Genomic DNA, 18,597 nt, shown 5'->3' on the forward strand with positions numbered 1-18,597 from the left:
AACCCCGCCCACACACAAACGCCAAACAGGAAGTTGAGACAGCTGTTTTGTCTGTTGTGTTGTGTATAGGTCAGGTGATCAGTGTGGAAAAAGGGATTCGCTGTGAGAACCTGCCAATCATCACGCCTACCGGAGATGTAGTAGTGTCCTGTCTGAATATCCAGGTAACACACACACGCGCACACACACTTTGTTACCATGGTAACCTATCCTGCGAACCTAATTTATCTTGTTTTGTTTTTCAACCTTTTATGTGCAAACAATTTTACAATAATGTTGTTGTTCTGTAAGCATAACCAAACAAATTAAGACACTTATTTGTACCTGAGGCCTTCATATCGACTGCAGGTAGACGAAGCCAAGGCTAAAATGCATTAATGCAGTAGCTCACACCTAGCTCAGGAAACCCTGGTTTCTGAGTTAATTACTTTGTGTGACAGCTTATCCAGACTGCCAGTGTTAGCATGAGTGAGTCCAAATAATGCAAAGATATCCTGGGTATGTTGAACTTTCTTTGTAGCAGAGGACGTTGCTGTGGGCTTTTCCTTTTATTTATTTTTAATTTAATGTCTGTTACGATCCGGACCATGAATCCTCAGTGTAGTCAGTGTCGCCTCAGTGTGTAGCTAACATTTGTGGCCACATGGTGGCACTGCTGCAGTCCGGTCCTTATTGATGGTTTTGGATTGAGCACAAAACCATCACAGATTTAAAGGAAGTCAACTGTACATGCTCGCTTTACAGACACACAAATGTATTTTTACTTCTGCACATAATAATAATAATAATAATAATAATAATAATAATAATAATAATAATAATGATAATGATAATAGTAATAATAATAATAATGATAATAATAATAATAATAATAATAATAATGATATTAGTAATAATAATAATAATAATAATGATATTAGTAATAATAATAATAATAATAATAATGATATTAGTAATAATAATAATAATGATAATAGTAATAATAATAATGATAATAATAATAATGATAATAATAATAATAATAATGATAATAATAATGATAATAGTAATAATAATAATAATGATAATAATAATAATGATAATAGTAATAATAATAATGATAATAATAATAATAATGATAATAATAATAATAATAATAATAATGATAATAATAATAATAATGATAATGATGATGATGATAATAATAATAATGATAATCGTAATAATAATAATAATAATAATAATAATAATAATAATAATGATGACAATAATGATAATGATAATAATGATAATAATAATAATGATGATAATAATGATAATGATAATAATGATGATAATAATGATAATGGTAATACTACTACTAATGATAATAATTTCTTGGCACATTTCAAAGCCCTTAAAAACAATGTCACCTTACAACACAAAACTAACAAGAACAGTAATAAAAAAGATTTGAAATCCTGGAATAATATGATTGTGAATGATAGGAAACTAGATGGTTGAAGCTGACATGCTGATGAAAACAGATCGATTCTGAGCTGGGATTTGTCAGAGAGTCTGTCTAACGAAGGTGAAGTGTTGATAGGTTTCAAAGATGAGGCGCGGCACAGCTGAAGTCCTCCGGCACCCTTGGTGTTAAGTCTGAAGTGAGGAGCAGTCAGGAGAAGCTGAGCACAGGGTGTGATGATGGACGTCTGACAGATACGGGAGTGACGAGCCACTGAGAGCAGAATCCTGCACTGAATATGCTTCTTCCTAGCTCTTCTCTTACATGATGGGGTGGGAAGAAATGGTTATATAATCAGTTTTCTCAGTATAGTCAAAACATAATTGAGCAAAAATGAAAAAGAATAAGCAACAAACACGGCATTCATCTAATTCTGTGTAAACATATTTGTACTTGTAACTTTCAGTCTGGCTGATCCGCCGATGCTTTCTTGATTAAGTGTTTTTCCTCTGAAGCATCCCCTGCAGCCTCCGTGTTTAACGCCACAGCGCTGTGAACTGTGGGTAATTTCCCTCAGGCAAAGTCTGCAGCAATTACAGAAAAGAATGAATAAAGGGCTCAAGATTTCTACCAAAGAGCCCAAAAGGGCGTCAGACACCGAACCCTCGCTGCCTTGGCGGGAGCAAGCCTCAAAGACTGCGAGTCTGTGGACATTGGGATTCTTTCCATATGCGCCTGGGGTCAGAGGTCATCGCTCATTAGCATGTGCCGAAACAGTGAGAGAGTGTGTTACTTTGCGTGTTTGTGCGTGCTCGCGGCATAGAATGAGGTTCCTGTGTTCAGTACGAGAGGATGAGAGAAGAAGAAGAAGCAGCAGAGATGGAAACATAGAGGGGAAGAAGAGGAACATTGATGGACACAGAAACTCCTCTCTGTTGTCTGGTTCTTAACCTTCGACCTCTCTGCTCTCACAGCCTGTGCTTTGATTGGTCTCTTCTTTCAGCGTGTTGTTGTGAGGAGGGACCTCCGAGATTCAGTCACATGTTTACAGGCATCACGGGGGCCTGCTCGGGGAACGAATTCAGCATCAGCAAGCTCAGGATAGATTTGAGCTTTTTTTGGCTTAGCTAAACCCAACAAACACAACCACGCTAAGCTAAGGACAGACGTAGCATAAAACAGCAGCGAACTAAACAAACGTGAGGGATTTAAAAATATAATCTAGGCTAAAAGAAAGACAGCTGCTGTAGCCAGAGCCAAGAATTAAAGCTGGTAAAAGATCCGGACTGCATGGTTAATAATGCAGTATGTATTTGCCCCAGGTGGGTCCTTGGGTATTTTTACTGAACTGAAATAAACTTTGCACGTTTGTAGATTTGTATTTTGTATTAACTATCTAAACGACCACAATAATACTTAACCAAAGCTTAAACATTTACGCTGTGGAGCAGAAGCAGAACAGAAGCACGACATCGAATTGCAAAGTTATCAGAATTGTGCTTCAGTGCAATGCTGGAATAAACATAATTACATGTTTTGAAGTGTCAGGAGGCCACTGCACAGCCTTGCTTTAGACGCACCCGTGCCGTCTGCAGGTTTGCAGAAGGGGGGTGTGGGGGGGTTCTCGTACAAGCTTATCTGCCAAATTTGAAGATAATAGCAAACCAAGCTCGCGTGCTTCTCATATTAGGCAAAAGCTTGTTGTACAGGTGGTTTGTACACCTGGTGTTTGTACCCACAAAGGCTTTGATTGCAGTTACAGTAATGGCCATAATTGTTGTCAACAAAGGATTATCTTCACAGTGCCGACTCTTTGTTGTCTGCTGCAAGCGTTTCACCAAGAGAGAAGAGAAGCTACAGCTTCACTCTTAATTATACACACGAGGACACGTTATCAGCCTTTATGTGGGGAACAGATCGAGATCACACGGGATACGTTTTGTAATGCTTTTTATTTTAATACGTGGGGGTTGGGCACTACGATGAAACACAGTCGGTGAAAAAAAACAAGTTCTTTGCAGGTGTCTGTGGTACTTTCAGCCGTAGCTCAACACTGCATAAATAAGGAGTCTGTGCTGTGGAGTAGTTGTGCTGTAGGAGGTCATTAGTTAGGTAGTTAATGTCACGGTCCTGGGTCTTATGACCCAGTGTTTTGAGTTTTAGTTCTTTTGATGTTTATAGTGTTTGTTTAAGCTTATTAGGTTTCCTATGTTCATTTGCTTATTAGCTCCCCCTTGTGTTTTTAACCCCTGTGAAGTCTCCCTTGCCCTTCGTGTGTTTCATGTCTGTGTGTCTTATGTTGTCATGTCTGCCTCTCTTGTTTCCTGTTTTATTTTGAAGAGATCTCGTGTTTTTATATTATGGATTATGTTTTGAGTCCTTTGTTCTACTGTTTCTTGTTTCCCTAGATTTCAGTTATGGTTATCATAGGTTTAGTTCTTTGGCTTTGTAATATGGCTTCCCTGTGTTCAATGTTGTGTCTACTGTGACCTTTTTGTACCATGTTTCTGGTCCCTATGTTCTGTCCTCTCAGTTGCTGATAAGTTTGCATGTTTAAAGTTCAGTCAGTGTGTTTCCTGTTTTACTTTGAAGGTCCACGTCTCATGTGAGTGTTTCTAGTTTTGCTTCCCTTGTCTCGTCCAGCCTGATTACTCCCAGCTGTGCTCTCCTTCTGTGTCTCATTCCCTCGTTATCCCTCTGTGTATTTAAGCCCTGTGTTTCTCTTTGTCAGTGTCGTAGTCTCCCTCATGGCTGTGTTTCCTTGCGTGTCAGTTTACCCATGTCCCAGTTTAGTTTTCCATGCCATTCTGCAATAAAGCAGCTTTTTGAGTTTAATGTCGTTGTCGTGAGTTTTGCGTTTGGGTCCTTCTCCTGCCTGTACGCAGTTGAAACATGACAGTTAATCAGTAAAAACGAAGAAAAAATTCTGACTTTTAAAACACCGCCTCATCTTTAAGACAAGGTCGATCCAACTGTATTTACCACCACAGCCTGCTAAATGAATCTGTTGCTGTTGCTAACAGGCTTATTAGCCGTAGCCTCGTTCTTTCAGCTGCAGCCTGGTGGTGTTAAACAGTGTGGAGAACAAGTAACGAACAAATAATAACTGAATACAAGCCAGTGAGAAGGATTATTTGCAAGTTTAGTGCCAACAAGTGCAAAGTTTTAGTGCTTTAATTAGTATCTGGAGTACACAGCTACAGGAAACAATGAGAACTTTTTTTCCATTCATGCTCAACAGCCTTTAGATGCTCTCTGCAGACATTCATCTGTTGAGGTGTTTTCTCAGAGCAGGTCAAGTCCAAACCATGTTTTCATGGCTGTCGCATTTAAAACCCGAGTATAATCTCACATCTTTAACTCCTAAATCATGCGTTGCAGTACAGGCTTCTGTGCACATATGTTCTGTAAAGACTTGGAGACACCTTTCCAGAAACGAGACCAATCCTGTGGATTTGTCTCTCTGTGTGTCTCAGGTGGACGATGGGATGAACGTGCTGATCACCGGTCCAAACGGCTGTGGGAAGAGTTCCCTGTTCAGGATCCTCAGTGGGCTGTGGCCTGTTTATGGAGGAGTCCTGTACAGACCGGAGCCAGAGCACATGTTCTATATCCCACAGAGGTAACACTGCTACTACTACTACTAGTGCCAAATTCAGTTCAGCACTTTATATTTATATGGTTCCAATTACCACCAACAACCATTTTTGGTGTTTTACAAAGTTAAGGCCCTAGATCCAGCAGTTGTGGTTTCCTGTTCTTGTGGTTTGCAGGCCTTACATGTCAGAGGGGACCCTCAGAGACCAGGTGATCTATCCGGACTCAGTGGAGGAGATGGTTCAGAGAGGACTCACAGATTCAGACCTGGAGGAGATCCTTCGCACCGTCCACCTGCGCTACATCATGGACCGAGAGGGAGGTCAGTCCCAGTGCGTTTAGCTGCGCTCTGCGCTTTGTTTGGAGTAAACAGGCAGAAAAACCTCCACAGCAGCTCAGACTCAACTACACAAACAAACATAGAAGACGGGAAACTCGTGAGGCAGATTGTGAGGCGGCGATTGAACCGAGAATTAATTATGAGGAGTCATTTCACATCTAATGGTGCCTCGACCTCATTTCACTTCATATGACACTTACTTTTGAGAACCGCTCCATCACAAACATTCAAACCGGTTCGAATGCTCAAATCAAATTCTGCTAAATATTTAATCAGTGCGCCGTCCCCAGCCTGCCGTGAAGGGTGCTCGACTGTTTGACTGACACTCGCAGTCAGTTTGAGAGCTCGCAGCAGCTGCAGGATGTGTCAGGTGGCAGGATTCAGGAAAGACCGGCTCACCTGTCACCAGTATTAAACATGAAAATACAGAGAGAGCTTTTCACTTCACCTGAATCAAGCTAATGAATGAACATAACTATCATTAGTTGCAAAAAAAGTGTAGAAAAACGTATAAAAAGATGTCTTAGAGAGTGGGAATCAATCCGTTTGATCGCTGTAAACATGTAAATACTGAATTAATAGTGTTACACGTACACTTGAGCCACATCATGTGTACATCAGCGCTACCAGAAGACTGTGGGGGGGAAATTTTGCACATTTCCCTTTGGGCTCGGATTCAAAGCGTCAGTCTGCAGGTGCATGGACACACGCGATTGTAAATGTCGTTTAACTGGGATCATCTGTAGCTGTTGTAATGCAGCGCTGCTGTGGCGACACCTGTGTTTGTGCTTCTCAGGTTGGGAGTCGGTCAATGACTGGAAAGACGTTCTGTCTGGAGGAGAGAAGCAGCGGATGGGGATGGCTCGGATGTTCTACCACCGGTAAGGTCTCACTCTTTAATGAGCGAAGGATGCTCACAGCATCTGGCTGTCTCGACTTTGGACAGAGACGTCGTGAAAGAGCGACGAGGTGCTCAAAGAGTTCTGAACAGAAACCTGAAGGAAGCGTTTTTAATGGTAAAGGTGGAGATAAACCTGCCCTCTGCCTCCACAGAACCAGCCAACAGCTGAACCGAGAAACTAACTGAGGTGGTGTTGCAGTAGAGGTTTGCTGCTGTGTAGTAGCTGTTATTATAGGTGATATGTAGGTGAGTGTAGGCTCACTTTGTCCGTAATGTAAACTGTTGTGTTTCTTGGCTCAGGGTGGGAGGATCTGAGACGTTGCTCGTGTTGGTACTTTGAACTGAGCCCCTATAGAAACTGTAATGTGTTAACTTTGCATATGAAATCAGATTTGACTCATGATGATTCTGTATGTCTGTGAAGGTTCGCAGTCATCCAGGTCATCGTAGTCAAAGGAGCTTGCAAAGAAAAGCGTCTGGACTTCTTTAAGTTGCTTGAAGACGTTTCACCTTCATCCGAGAAGCTTCTTCAGTTCTAAGGTCAAATGGTGGAGAGTCCCAGATATAAACCTAGTGGGAGTGTCCCCCCACATAGGGACAAAAGGACCCCCTGATGATCCTCTAATCACCTGAGCCAAGGTGTGGAACTGGGTGTGGGTCCCAATCAGCCAGAGTTTCTGGTGAGCTCATTGTGAAACCTGGCCCCACCCTATCTTGCGAATTCCTGAGGTCAGATGGCCCAGGATGTGAGTGGGCGTTAAGGCGTCTGGGAAGGATCTCAAAACTGGATTATAGATGGCAGAGAGTTGGTTTGGCGTTTTGTCTGACAAAACAATGTGGTGTATGCTGTACAGTGCAGCGAGGAATGCCCAGACCTCCACATTGGAGAGACCAAACAACCACTTCACAAGCGAATGGAACAACACAGAAGAGCCACCTCCACAGGACAAGACTCAGCTTTCCATCTGCATCTAAAGGTCAAAGGTCACTCTTTCGAGGATGCCAATGTTCACATGTTGGACAGAGAGGACAGATGGTTTGAAAGAGGAGTGAAAGAAGCATCTATGTCCACTGTGAGCGACCATCTTTGAACAGAGGCGGTGGTTTACGACACCAACTCTCTGCCATCTATAATCCAGTTTTGAGATCCTTCCCAGACGTCTTAACGCCCACTCAGACCCTGGGCCATCTGACCTCAGGAATTCGCATGATAAGGTGGGGCCAGGTTTCACAATGAACTCACCAGAAACTCTGGCTGATTGGGACCCACACCCAGTTCCACACCTTGTCTCAGGCGATTAGAGGATCATCAGGGGGTCCTTTTGTCCCTCTGTGGGGGGAAACTCCCACTAGGTTTATATCTGGGACTCTCCACCATTTGACCTTAGAACTGAAGAAGCTTCTCGGATGAAGGTGAAACGTCTTCAAGTAACTTAAAGAAGTCCAGACGCTTTTCTTTGCAAGCTCCTTTGATGATTCTGTATGTTTCAACGGGGTCCTGTGACCATTGACATTAAAGTTAACGGCTCTCTCCCTATTCAGTTAGATAGCTGCTTTAAACCACCCCAGTAACGCCCACATTTCCTCGGACACGCTCCCTTCGAGCAGACTCTGAACGCTGGGCGTGCTCGTGTTGAGCTTCAGCGTAGCTCTCACTAACTCGCAGCTCTGCCTCTTCGTAAGCTCTGGCTCTCTCTCTCAGTTTCACCTGGAAAAGTTTTTTTGCTTTTAAAATATAGTTTTTGTGCTTTTAGCCTTTATTGCATTAGGATCGCTCATGATTGGCCTCAGTATTAGCATTACGGCCTATTCATTATCAGGTCAGCCCGGTGAGTTAAATCAGCACCCCCATGACCTGGAAATGTTTAGGACTGTGACCGCTGCCGTGTTTATTTTACACACCTCAGCACTTTTAAACCAACATGTTTCCGTTTTCCATCAGAGTGAAACGTCCCTGCAGCTGCTTCAGATGCAGTCAGCGCAGGCGTCTGTTTATTCTGTCAGATTATGCTCCGCTATTAAAATAATGGTTTCATCTGCTGCCACCTTTATGATGACTAACATACTGTAAGGGGCCTGTTTATGAGCCGTGAACAGATTTCGCACCAGTTCAGACAGCTGACGACGTCTTGTGTTTATTTTTCCCAGGGAAGAAAAACAAATATTAAAGGACAGTTTAGCCCCAAATCTGTACCCGAACTCTTCCACAGCATGCATTTTTAATTTCTCTTTGATATTTGGACATATTGGGGCCTGATAAATGTAAAAACAAAGAATTAACAGATTTTTTTTACCTAATTTTTGTTTCTAAGAAAAATGAGAGCCACATATGAGGATATTCATTTAATATTTCGATAGAACAGTAGCAGTATAATGTCCTCGTAAGTGGATATCAGGCTGTTGTAGAGCAAAATTGAGTATTTTGGTCTAAATAACACAAAATGTGATGTCCACATATGTGGACGCCAGGTCCTAGGAGGTTAAGGAATTATTTCCTCTCTGTCAAACTACACCTTCCAGCTATATCACAGAAAAGCAAGTGTCTGTCTATCCAAGATGAGACAGCGTGACACATGAAACTTACACAAAATTAGTAACCAGGTCATGATTCCTGGGAAGAGACGGTTTCAATAAGTTTTTTAATGTGTTTTTTGGTGTTTCCATGAGGAAAGTGCAGTTTAAGCGTCTGCGTGTTGTGTTGCTGAGATATAAACTGAAGTTTAAATGGGACTGTGCTTCAGCGTACAGGTAAATGTGTGTTTACGTTTGTATTTTCATGCCGACTTATTTTGGTGGCTAGAAAAACTCAGAACGTAGAAATAATTAGGGGTGGGGGGAAAAATCGATACTGTGTAGTATGGTGATATTTTGTTTGCTAATAATGTATCGATACAGGGACAGCAGAAATGGATATTTTGTTACAAAAAAGGTTTTTGTGCTCTGACTTCAGAGCATGTTGATCCTTTTTCTGAGCAAGAATCCTGACATTCCTTCACTGTCCAAATGTGTTGAACTTTTTTTGGCAGCAATAAACATGACAGTTTACTTATTTTAATTTAAGACATGTTTTATTTTAATTAAGTTTAAAACTTTTTTATTTAATGTAAAATTATATTTTGTTTTAATTTACTTTCAAATTCTTCAGTTGCTGAAGGGGCTGCATAGTTTTCATAAACTGAGACTTTGATATTAGAGAAAATGCATATTGATAAAGTTTACCTTTATGTACAGAATCTGAATATCGCAAAATATTTTAAAGAATTGCAATAATATCGTATCGTGTGTTAAGTATTGTGATAATATCGTATCGAGGGATGTATGGTGATTCCCACCTCTAGAAATAATAGAAGCTGCCGTTTTAGACAGAAGCATGCAAATGTCACAGATGCTCAGCGTGACAGCGACTCTGTGTGCGCCCATCACAGTCACCCTGTCTTCTCTCGCTCTTTTCCTCTCTTTGTGTGTTTGTGAATGTCTCTCGCCCAGCCCAAGGTACGCTCTGCTGGACGAGTGTACGAGCGCTGTGAGCATCGATGTGGAGGGAGGAATCTTCCAGGCTGCGAAGGATGCTGGGATCGCACTGCTGTCAATCACTCACAGGCCTTCCCTTTGGTTAGTACACACACACAGAATCTCAGTGACCTTGACCTCAAGGTCAGAGGTCAAGTTTTCCAAAAATCTTGAAGGAATTTTTTTACCACTAGTAATCGTTTAAGACGTTTAAGACGTTTCTGCATATTTTGTTGATGACCTCAGTTCGTTTTGGGATGTTTTTTTACTGCTTTTAAAGACAGAAATGTACCAAAAGCATCTCCAAGTTTAGCAGAAATATCTCTAAAACCTGCCACGTGTCCAACATCATGTGGATGTTTTCCAAAAATCTTGAAGGAGTTTTTTACCACTAGTAATCTGCTTGGAGGCTGAGGGGCACTGCTGCTAGTACTAAAAGTAAAAAGGTGTCATTGGTCATGTGGGAAGCTTCCAGCATCATGTGAGTCCAAAGACAACAGTTACACTGTGAGCGCTCCTGAAAAAGAGGGCAACTCTTAAGATGTGGCCGGATGTTTTTTATTGCAGTCTGAAAATGATCATATCTGTGACTGCTCTTACATTTTGAGAGTGTTATAACTGAGACGTCACCTGTTACACGTTTATTTGAATTTTGTGGATTATTCCTCATGTCTTGCATTCAAGACGCAAAAGAAACAAGCGTGGTGGCAAAATGAAAGTGTGATAGTCTAAAAGATCAGATGCCAGCTGAGTCTGTCATCTGTGTCATCAGGGTAACTTTTGTGGGTTAAATTTGCACAATTTCTAAACAACAATGACATTCAAACACTTTTCAAGGTGATGTTTCCTGACTTGGAACATGTAAACGCTTTCATTTAATATTGTTTTGTCTTTATGTCTTTACAAAGTCTTTAAATGTCATAAATAAAGTTTTACACAGCGTAAAACTGAAATCCACAGACTAGCAGATAAAACTACGTGACTCAGTTTGCCTCAAAGATCAGGAGTGAACTCAGGTTTTATTTAATTTTATTTTCAGCCTGCAGGGGGCAGCATAGCTCTGAGCTGCTGCCGGCTGCCACACCCTCCAACTAATCTTCTCCTCCTCTGTCTCACAGGAAGTACCACTCTCACCTGCTGCAGTTCGATGGAGAAGGAGGGTGGAGGTTTGAACCTCTGGATGCCTCCACGCGCCTCTCCCTGCAGGTCTGTGTGTGTTTAATTCGAGCTCTATGATTGGTCCCCGGCAGCAGGTGTTTTATTTGAGCGTGTGCAGCTGTGAGACCGTGTCATGTTAGAAACAAAAAAGGTGTGCGCTGTTTGTTTGGAGAGTCCAGCCCCCAGGTGGCTCCTGTTCAGGTCTGTTTGTAAGATTTATACTTAAACTTAGCTGTAAGACATAAAAACCCGGCTTAAATGTGCTTATTATTGATCCATAAGCATTAAAACAGCTTAAAGTGAATGCAGCTGTCTCTGATTTTCCTTCAGTAATACAGCACAGATCAGGATTTAGTCAGGAATGGCTGTGGAACAAAAGAGAAAAGCATCTCAAAGTGCTGTCATCAGTCTCTTACAAAAATGCCAGAACAGCTGTGATTGCTTCTTTCTAATGCGACGCCGCATTATGCTTTTAGAGCTACACAAATAACATTGCTGCACATTTAGGCTGGATGACGACACGGCGACATGCCAAGAGTGCTTTTATTAAACGACTGATCAATATGAAATGCACACATATGATTTCAATTCAATTCAATTCAATTCAATTCAATTCAATTCAATTCAATTTTATTTATATAGCGCCAAATCACAACAAAAGTTGCCTCAAGGCGCTTAATAGATACAGAGAAAAACTTAACAATCATATGACCCCCTATGAGAAAACACTTTGGGGACAGTGGGAAGGAAAAACTCCCTTTTAACAGGAAGAAACCTCCGGCAGAACCAGGCTCAGGGAGGGGCGGGGCCATCTGCTGTGATTGGTTGGGGCGAGAGAAGGAAGACAGGATAAAGACATGCTGTGGAAGAGAGACAGAAGTTAATAACAGAAATGATTCAATACAGAGAGGTCTGTTAACACATAGTGAGTGAGAAAGGTGACTGGAAAGGAAAAACTCAATGCATCATGGGAATCCCCCGGCAGCCTACATCTATTGCAGCATAACTAAGGGAGGATTCAGGGTCACCTGGTCCAGCCCTAACTATATGCTTTAGCAAAAAGGAAAGTTTGAAGCCTAATCTTAAAAGTAGAGATAGTGTCTGTCTCCTGAATCCAAACTGGAAGCTGGTTCCACAGAAGAGGGGCTGAAAACTGAAGGCTCTCCCTCCCATTCTACTTTTAAATACTCTAGGAACAACAAGTAGGCCTGCAGAGCGAGAGCGAAGTGCTCTAATAGGGTGATATGGTACTACAAGGTCATTAAGATAAGATGGGGCCTGATTATTTAAGACCTTGTATGTGAGGAGCAGGATTTTGAATTCAATTCTGGATTTAACAGGAAGCCAATGAAGGGAAGCCAAAACAGGAGAAATATGCTCTCTCTTTCTAGTCCCTGTCAGGACTCTTGCTGCAGCATTTTGGATTAACTGAAGGCTTTTCAGTGAGTTTTTTGGACATCCTGATAATAATGAATTGCAGTAGTCCAGCCTGGAAGTAATAAATGCATGAACTAGTTTTTCAGCGATTTGATGGTGCACATTAAAAAAACAGTTGGTCTCAGATGTTTAAAACAAATGACAGCTACACTTTGAGGTTCTGATCCACAGCTGGGGTGCTACCTGCAGAAACTCACCTGTGCAATGCTGTGGACACGGTCATTAGCAACACTGATTTTAGCCAATCAGATGCTCTCTCTCACAAGCAGATGAAGCCATTAAACTCCACTGAGCTGTTGCTTATTTGTGTTCATTTGGATCCAAACTAAAGTGTTAAAACTCAAACGTCTCAGAGTATGAACAGCAGCTCTCATCTTCTGTTAGCTAAAAAGCAGAATTTAGCGTTTGTCGATTGTTGCCGCGCACAGTTTTAATATTTAACGTGTGTGTTCAAACTTTGGAGAGTGGGCACGGGAAGGTACGCTGACCCCGAACCATCGAAAAAGCTTTTATACGCAACAGGATGGGAGGGGACGACAAAACGTATAACACGAAGAGTCTGGAAGATAACAGTGGGTGACGAGATCAAAGGCTAAAACATACACAGGTAAAACAAAGGTGATCAAACGCACCGCGGAGTCGCCCACTGCCTTCTGCTTACGGGGATTAAACAGCGAGTCGTTCTCAATATTCTTCATCATTGGCCGGTGCTGCATCTCCCTCCGTGATGAAGGAGACCTTTGAGTCCGAGCCCGAGGCGTACAATGTAAAACATTCAGCAAAAAATGTAACATTAAAATGATTTGGTCATATTCCACGTGTCCTTTGAGAAGCTCTGTAGGAGGCGTAGTATCCCAAACTTCACCAGCAGGAGAATCACTTTGCATAGAGTCAAGATTATGTCAAAGTAACTTTATAAATAGCTGTTCATACATATAAAAGTCATCTCGAGTGACCCCTGTAATCCCAGCTCCCCGCTCTGTATGTAAATCGGAGTCGGTTGTGTTTGCAGAGGCCAGAGGACCGCACAGGTTCAGGTTTGGAAACCCACATGTATCTGCAACCACAGGCTACACGGTCGCTTCATCTTTACTCATAACTGGACGTTTTATTTTATTAGCCATTTGCAAGCTGAATTCTAATAACAGCTCACTGCTCAACGGGTCATGAATTCCTTTAATTAAACTGAATCTCAGAGGTATCTTTGACTTGTTTTTACATCGAGATCACTTATTGCAGCTTTATGGGCTCATTGGACTCTAACAGCTTCTCCTAATGTGACAGGAAGTGGAGAAACATGAAGGATCATGATCAGTGATGCCCCGTTGTTAGACAGTTTCCTCTTATACGTGGGATCTAAACGGTTCTCCCTTCGTTATGCAGGGTTAACAGAGGTCATTATCATTTGCAGACTTTAAGCTTTTACACAGTTCAGACGTTTCTGCATATTTTGTTGATGACCTCAGTTCGTTTTGGGAAGTTTTTTACTGCTTTTAAAGACAGAAATGTACCAAAAGCATCTCCAAGTTTGGCAGAAATATCTCTAAAACCTGCCACGTGTCCAACATCATGTGGATGATTTGTTTCTGAAAGATTGCGTCTTGTTATCAGGGGTCAGAGTTCACGGTGGCTTTGCAAACTGCTCGGCAGAGTTTCATTGAAATTCCCCTTCTCTCAGTTTCGTGGTCACATGATGGGGTTTGTTAGGTGAAAGGTTGAGTTGATGGCATTCACAATAAAAAGAAAAACTGGGCCTGATGATCGCTTTATAGAAATTTATATGGTTCAGATTTTTAGAATATAATTATTTCGCACAGGGGAGGGGCTTTGGTGCGATACTTAGCGCTGTCACACCCACACACAGCTCAATACCGCGCGAACACAAACCTAAACTCTTTGCATGAGTTAAACAAGCTCAGCGTCCTGACTGTGAGCCTTTAGCAGCTGCTGGATCAGTTCTGTCACTGCGTTTCTGTTTCGTACCCGCAGGACGACCCCCCGGCGTCACTTACGTTCAGCATCTGTAACTCTGTGAAAGCGATGTTCGCATCCTGCTGTGATCATCCCGCTGCGCCGAGGAGAGAGAGCGGAGCTGATCACTGAACCCTCCTGACTCGTAAACACGCTAAAATTACCGCGACCCCTCTGACTGCTGCCTTTGCGCATGCAGCGGTTACTGTGGTAACCATCAGCACCACAACAACACGCCCGCGGCACACGATGTGCGAGCGAGCGAGGTCAAAGCGCGGAAGCGGCGAGGAGAGCAGCCAGTCAGCTGGCTCCTCTCTGTCATGTGACGGATCATTAGTGGCTGCAGGGCTGCTGCAGTTTATCATTAGCCTTCAGATTTAAAGGTAGAGCTTATTAATCCAGAGCATGAAGAGTTTATTAACCTGCTCAGCTTCACCTGAAACAGTGAAAACAGGTTCGAGCAGGAGAAGCTGTGGGAAGAACACACAGATCTTCCTCTGCGGGAAGTCTAACAGACTCCTCGGGGGTCGATCCCAACACCTCAGCAGTGATGATGATGCTCAGCCTGCAGCTCCACAGAGAAAACTATAATAAGGACAATCAGACAAAGATACATATATTTAACACACAAACACAGCAGCGGGATTCAAGCACATCATCGCACACTTAATCTGCCATTAAACACAGTATCTAATTATAGGATTGACTGGTGCACAAACGGGTCTCTTGTTCTTCAGTGCACATGGGTGACTTTGTTTATTTTACCCTCACTTATGCGAGGAGCTCGGGTGAAGTCCTGACTTCAGGAACTCAAGTCGTTACCGCTTAGAGCGGCTAAAGTTTGCAGCACATCAGCGGTCATATCACACGAGGATCCATGCAATGGTTTAGCATCGCGCGTCGTGTTTCCTGCCAAATACGAAAGGACATAAAGGCTCGGCGTATACACATTACACCGATTGAACTGCAGAAATAACAAAAAAGCAATCTGTGTACTCGTCCCCACGGACGAAGGCGTTCCAGGATAACAGATGGCCCATCGTTACATCCTGGTATTTATGGGAAAATAGCTGCTGGATAGTTGTATTATTGATACCAGGTGAAGGATCTGATACAGTCTCCTCTGGTGGGATTCTGGTAATTTCTGTAACACTATTACTTTCACTGCACTCACTAAAAACGCTGTGTCGGTGTTCACGCAGCAGCAGTAGCAGAGCTGTGTGATTAGAGTCCTTAAGAACGTATCGATCATGCCTGAGCTGACCCTGAGCAGCCTGGTGAGGTCCCAGCCGGGTGTATTGATAAAGGCCCGAGGATGCAAACATTGTTAATGAACTCTTGTGTCAGAAAAGTTCACTGTGAGCAAAGTGGAGGTAAAGATTGGACCACTTACCGTTTCACTCTGCATTATGCTACGTTCACATTACAGATGTCAATGTAATGTACAATTTTATTTCCTGTTCTGGAAGAGAACGGATCAGCTCGAAGAGAGAGATCCAACCATGAGCTCATGTTTTGGCTGTGAAAGTGTAGAGAGACACAGGCGCACGAGAAACAAGTATAAACAACAGCGTGAGCTACATGTGTAGTCTAGATTAAACGCAGAACTATAAATCACACATCAGCTGGCTCCCAGCCACATAGACATGCGAGTGGCAGTACACATTTGTAGCAATGCTTCCTCGTGTTTCTTTGTTTTGATAAATTTAGTATTTAGTGAGTAACTATGACAGTCTTGAGCTTCTTCACAAGGCTCCATTGCATCATAACAGCGCTAAAAAGTTGTGGTATGTTAACATGAAGTTGTGATGCATCGCGCAGCGTCGAGTGTCTGTAGCGTCATATTTTCGTCTTCCATTGACTTGCGGTCAGTTGTTTCTTTGCCTGTAGAGTAAACATTAACGACTATTGTTTAGCTGGGGTATCAATCAGAAACAGGCGGCCACATTAAGGAAGCAAACGCGCAATAACCAAAGTTATCATAATTCTAGATGCTGTTTGTAGTAATGGTGGATAAAGCTGCTGAATCAGGAAGCAGAGCTTTCAGGTACAAGTACAGACACCGGCGGATTTAAGAGTGACAGGAAGCTTAGAGACAACAAACAAATGCAACACCTGTAACAGCAATATTCAGAGAAAAGTAAACATAATATATTCATTGTATTTCTATGTGTCTGTGTTTGTGGTTTCTGTGATGTGCTGCGTCTCAGGAGGAGAAGCATCGTTTGGAGAACCAGCTGCTGGGGATTCCTAAGATGCAGCAGAGACTTTCAGAGCTGTGTGTCCTGTTGGGGGAGGCCGAAGGGGAGAAAGAAGAGAAGCTAGCCTCCTGAGATTACACACTGATGGAAGAATGATGATTTTATTTACTGGTTAGCATTGAGAGAAACGCACATACACACACGTTTGTATTCCTTACTTGTAGGGCCCCGCGTTGACTTGATGTAACTCCTGTAATGTGCACTGGACACAAAGTCCCCACAGAGCGGAAGTGACCGCACATGTTATAAATACGCTTATAATGTAAAAATGCCTTTGTAAAGCAGAATTATCCCCAAAGTGTCCTCAAAATTCACAAATGTCCTCATAATTCACAAATGTCCTCACTGTGAAGATATGTCCTTACAATTCAGAAGTGTCCTCAAAGTAAAACAAAAAAATCCTCAGAATTAAAAAGTAGCCTAATATTACCTCAAAATGTCCTCATAATACAGAGATGTAAATGCTCTGAGAAAGCACAAGTGCCCTCATAATGTAGAAATCCCAGTATAGTTCAAAGTGTTCCAAAATGTCCTCATATTACAGAAATTCCATCACTGTGCATGAAAACCTTTTACTATGCAGAAATGTCCTCATATTGCAGTGTGCCTGATGGACAAACATGCGCACACACACACACACACACACACACACACACACGCTGAGCAGGTAAATCGTATGACTGAAGTGAGTTTTAACTGTGAGGTTTTATTTTTTTTAATTTTATCTCGTGAGCGCTGCCGGTTTGCTGTCAGAGCTGCTGTTTCTCAAAGACGCCCATGATCAGTTGGCCTTTTTGTCACGAAGCACTTCCTGTCCTGATTGGTTATCTCGCTTATTTTAAATGGCTCGTTTCTACTGTTATGTAATCTTGTTTACATACATTAGTTGGCTGGAATAAATAAGCACCTAGAGTTTTTATTCAATTCAGATTTAGGGGCGATCGTGGCTCGAGAGTTAGGAGTTCGCCTTGTAATCAGAAGGTTGCCGGTTCTCGATCGTTGTGTCCTTGGGCAAGACACTTGACCCATTGCCTACTGGTGGTGGTCAGAGGGCCCGGTGGCGCCAGTGTCCGGCAGCCTCGCCTCTGTCAGTGCGCCCCAGGGTGTCTGTGGCTACAAAGTAGCTGCCATCACCAGTGTGTGAATGGGTGAATGACTGAATGTGTAAAGCGCTTTGGGGTCTAGTAAAGCGCTATACAAATACAGGCCATTTACCATTTATTTACAATAAGAAATCGCCACAGCAGTCACATTAGAGCGCTTTGCATTGTGAGGCTATGAGAGGTTGGCTGTCTGCCTGAAGTGGTCCAGGTGAGGTGAGGTGAGGTTTTTTCCGCTGATAGCTCAAGTATTCTTGTATAGAAACAGCAGGTTTTTATACAACTTGATAAATGGTCTTGATCACCTGGTAGCCTGTGTTAGGAAAAATATGCGTTCCTCGACCAGTTTGCAAGTATGGTAGTTAACTAGTGATTGCTTTGGTCGTTGCCAGAGTGCTGCAGTTGCTGGTAGTTTGCATAGAAGATGCCGTTTTGTCTGCAAACACTCGCTAAACACTGAGGGGAGGTGAAATGCAACTCAGAGGCGGAGACCAATTTGCCTTCAAAGTAAAAGTTGTGCCTTATTGGTGAAACAAATGTTTCAAAATGTGCAACTTTTACTTTGAAGGTGAGCGGTCTCTGTTAGTGAGTAGTTGGTGAGTGTTTGCAGACAGGTTGCCATCTTCCATGCAAACTACATCCGTCTGTCGCAGTCTGCTAGTGACCAAAGAAATCTGAGAGGTTTCTGGTGCAGCACTGTATAAATTTTTTAAACCAGTTTCATTTAGATACTACAAGCAACCACTCGCCAAACAGTCTGGGCCAAGTAAGCTGCTTTTGTAAACAGACTTTTAATTTGAAAGGTGAGGATCAGTTTATCAACATATGCCATTGACCTTTTTTCCACCAACTGTGTGCTGGTCCTAAGCCCCCCCACAAAAAAACAGAAAAACAAA

General features: G+C 42.4%; 1 protein-coding gene across 1 annotated transcript in view; it reads left to right on the forward strand.

Moving 5' to 3' along the window:
- Positions 1-18,597, forward strand: part of abcd1 (ATP-binding cassette, sub-family D (ALD), member 1) — a 28,385-nt gene extending 9,788 nt beyond the window's left edge. The window contains exons 11-17 of the mRNA XM_085145936.1: positions 70-164; positions 4,903-5,048; positions 5,200-5,345; positions 6,160-6,244; positions 9,751-9,876; positions 10,893-10,980; positions 16,551-18,597. Of these exons, the coding sequence (XP_085002062.1) occupies positions 70-164; positions 4,903-5,048; positions 5,200-5,345; positions 6,160-6,244; positions 9,751-9,876; positions 10,893-10,980; positions 16,551-16,673 (809 nt within the window). The 3' untranslated portion in view covers positions 16,674-18,597. The remainder of the gene's footprint in view (positions 1-69; positions 165-4,902; positions 5,049-5,199; positions 5,346-6,159; positions 6,245-9,750; positions 9,877-10,892; positions 10,981-16,550) is intronic.

Source organism: Neolamprologus multifasciatus, chromosome 20, assembly GCF_963576455.1.
Source record: "Neolamprologus multifasciatus chromosome 20, fNeoMul1.2, whole genome shotgun sequence".
In the NCBI taxonomy this organism is placed as follows: Eukaryota; Metazoa; Chordata; class Actinopteri; order Cichliformes; family Cichlidae; genus Neolamprologus; species Neolamprologus multifasciatus.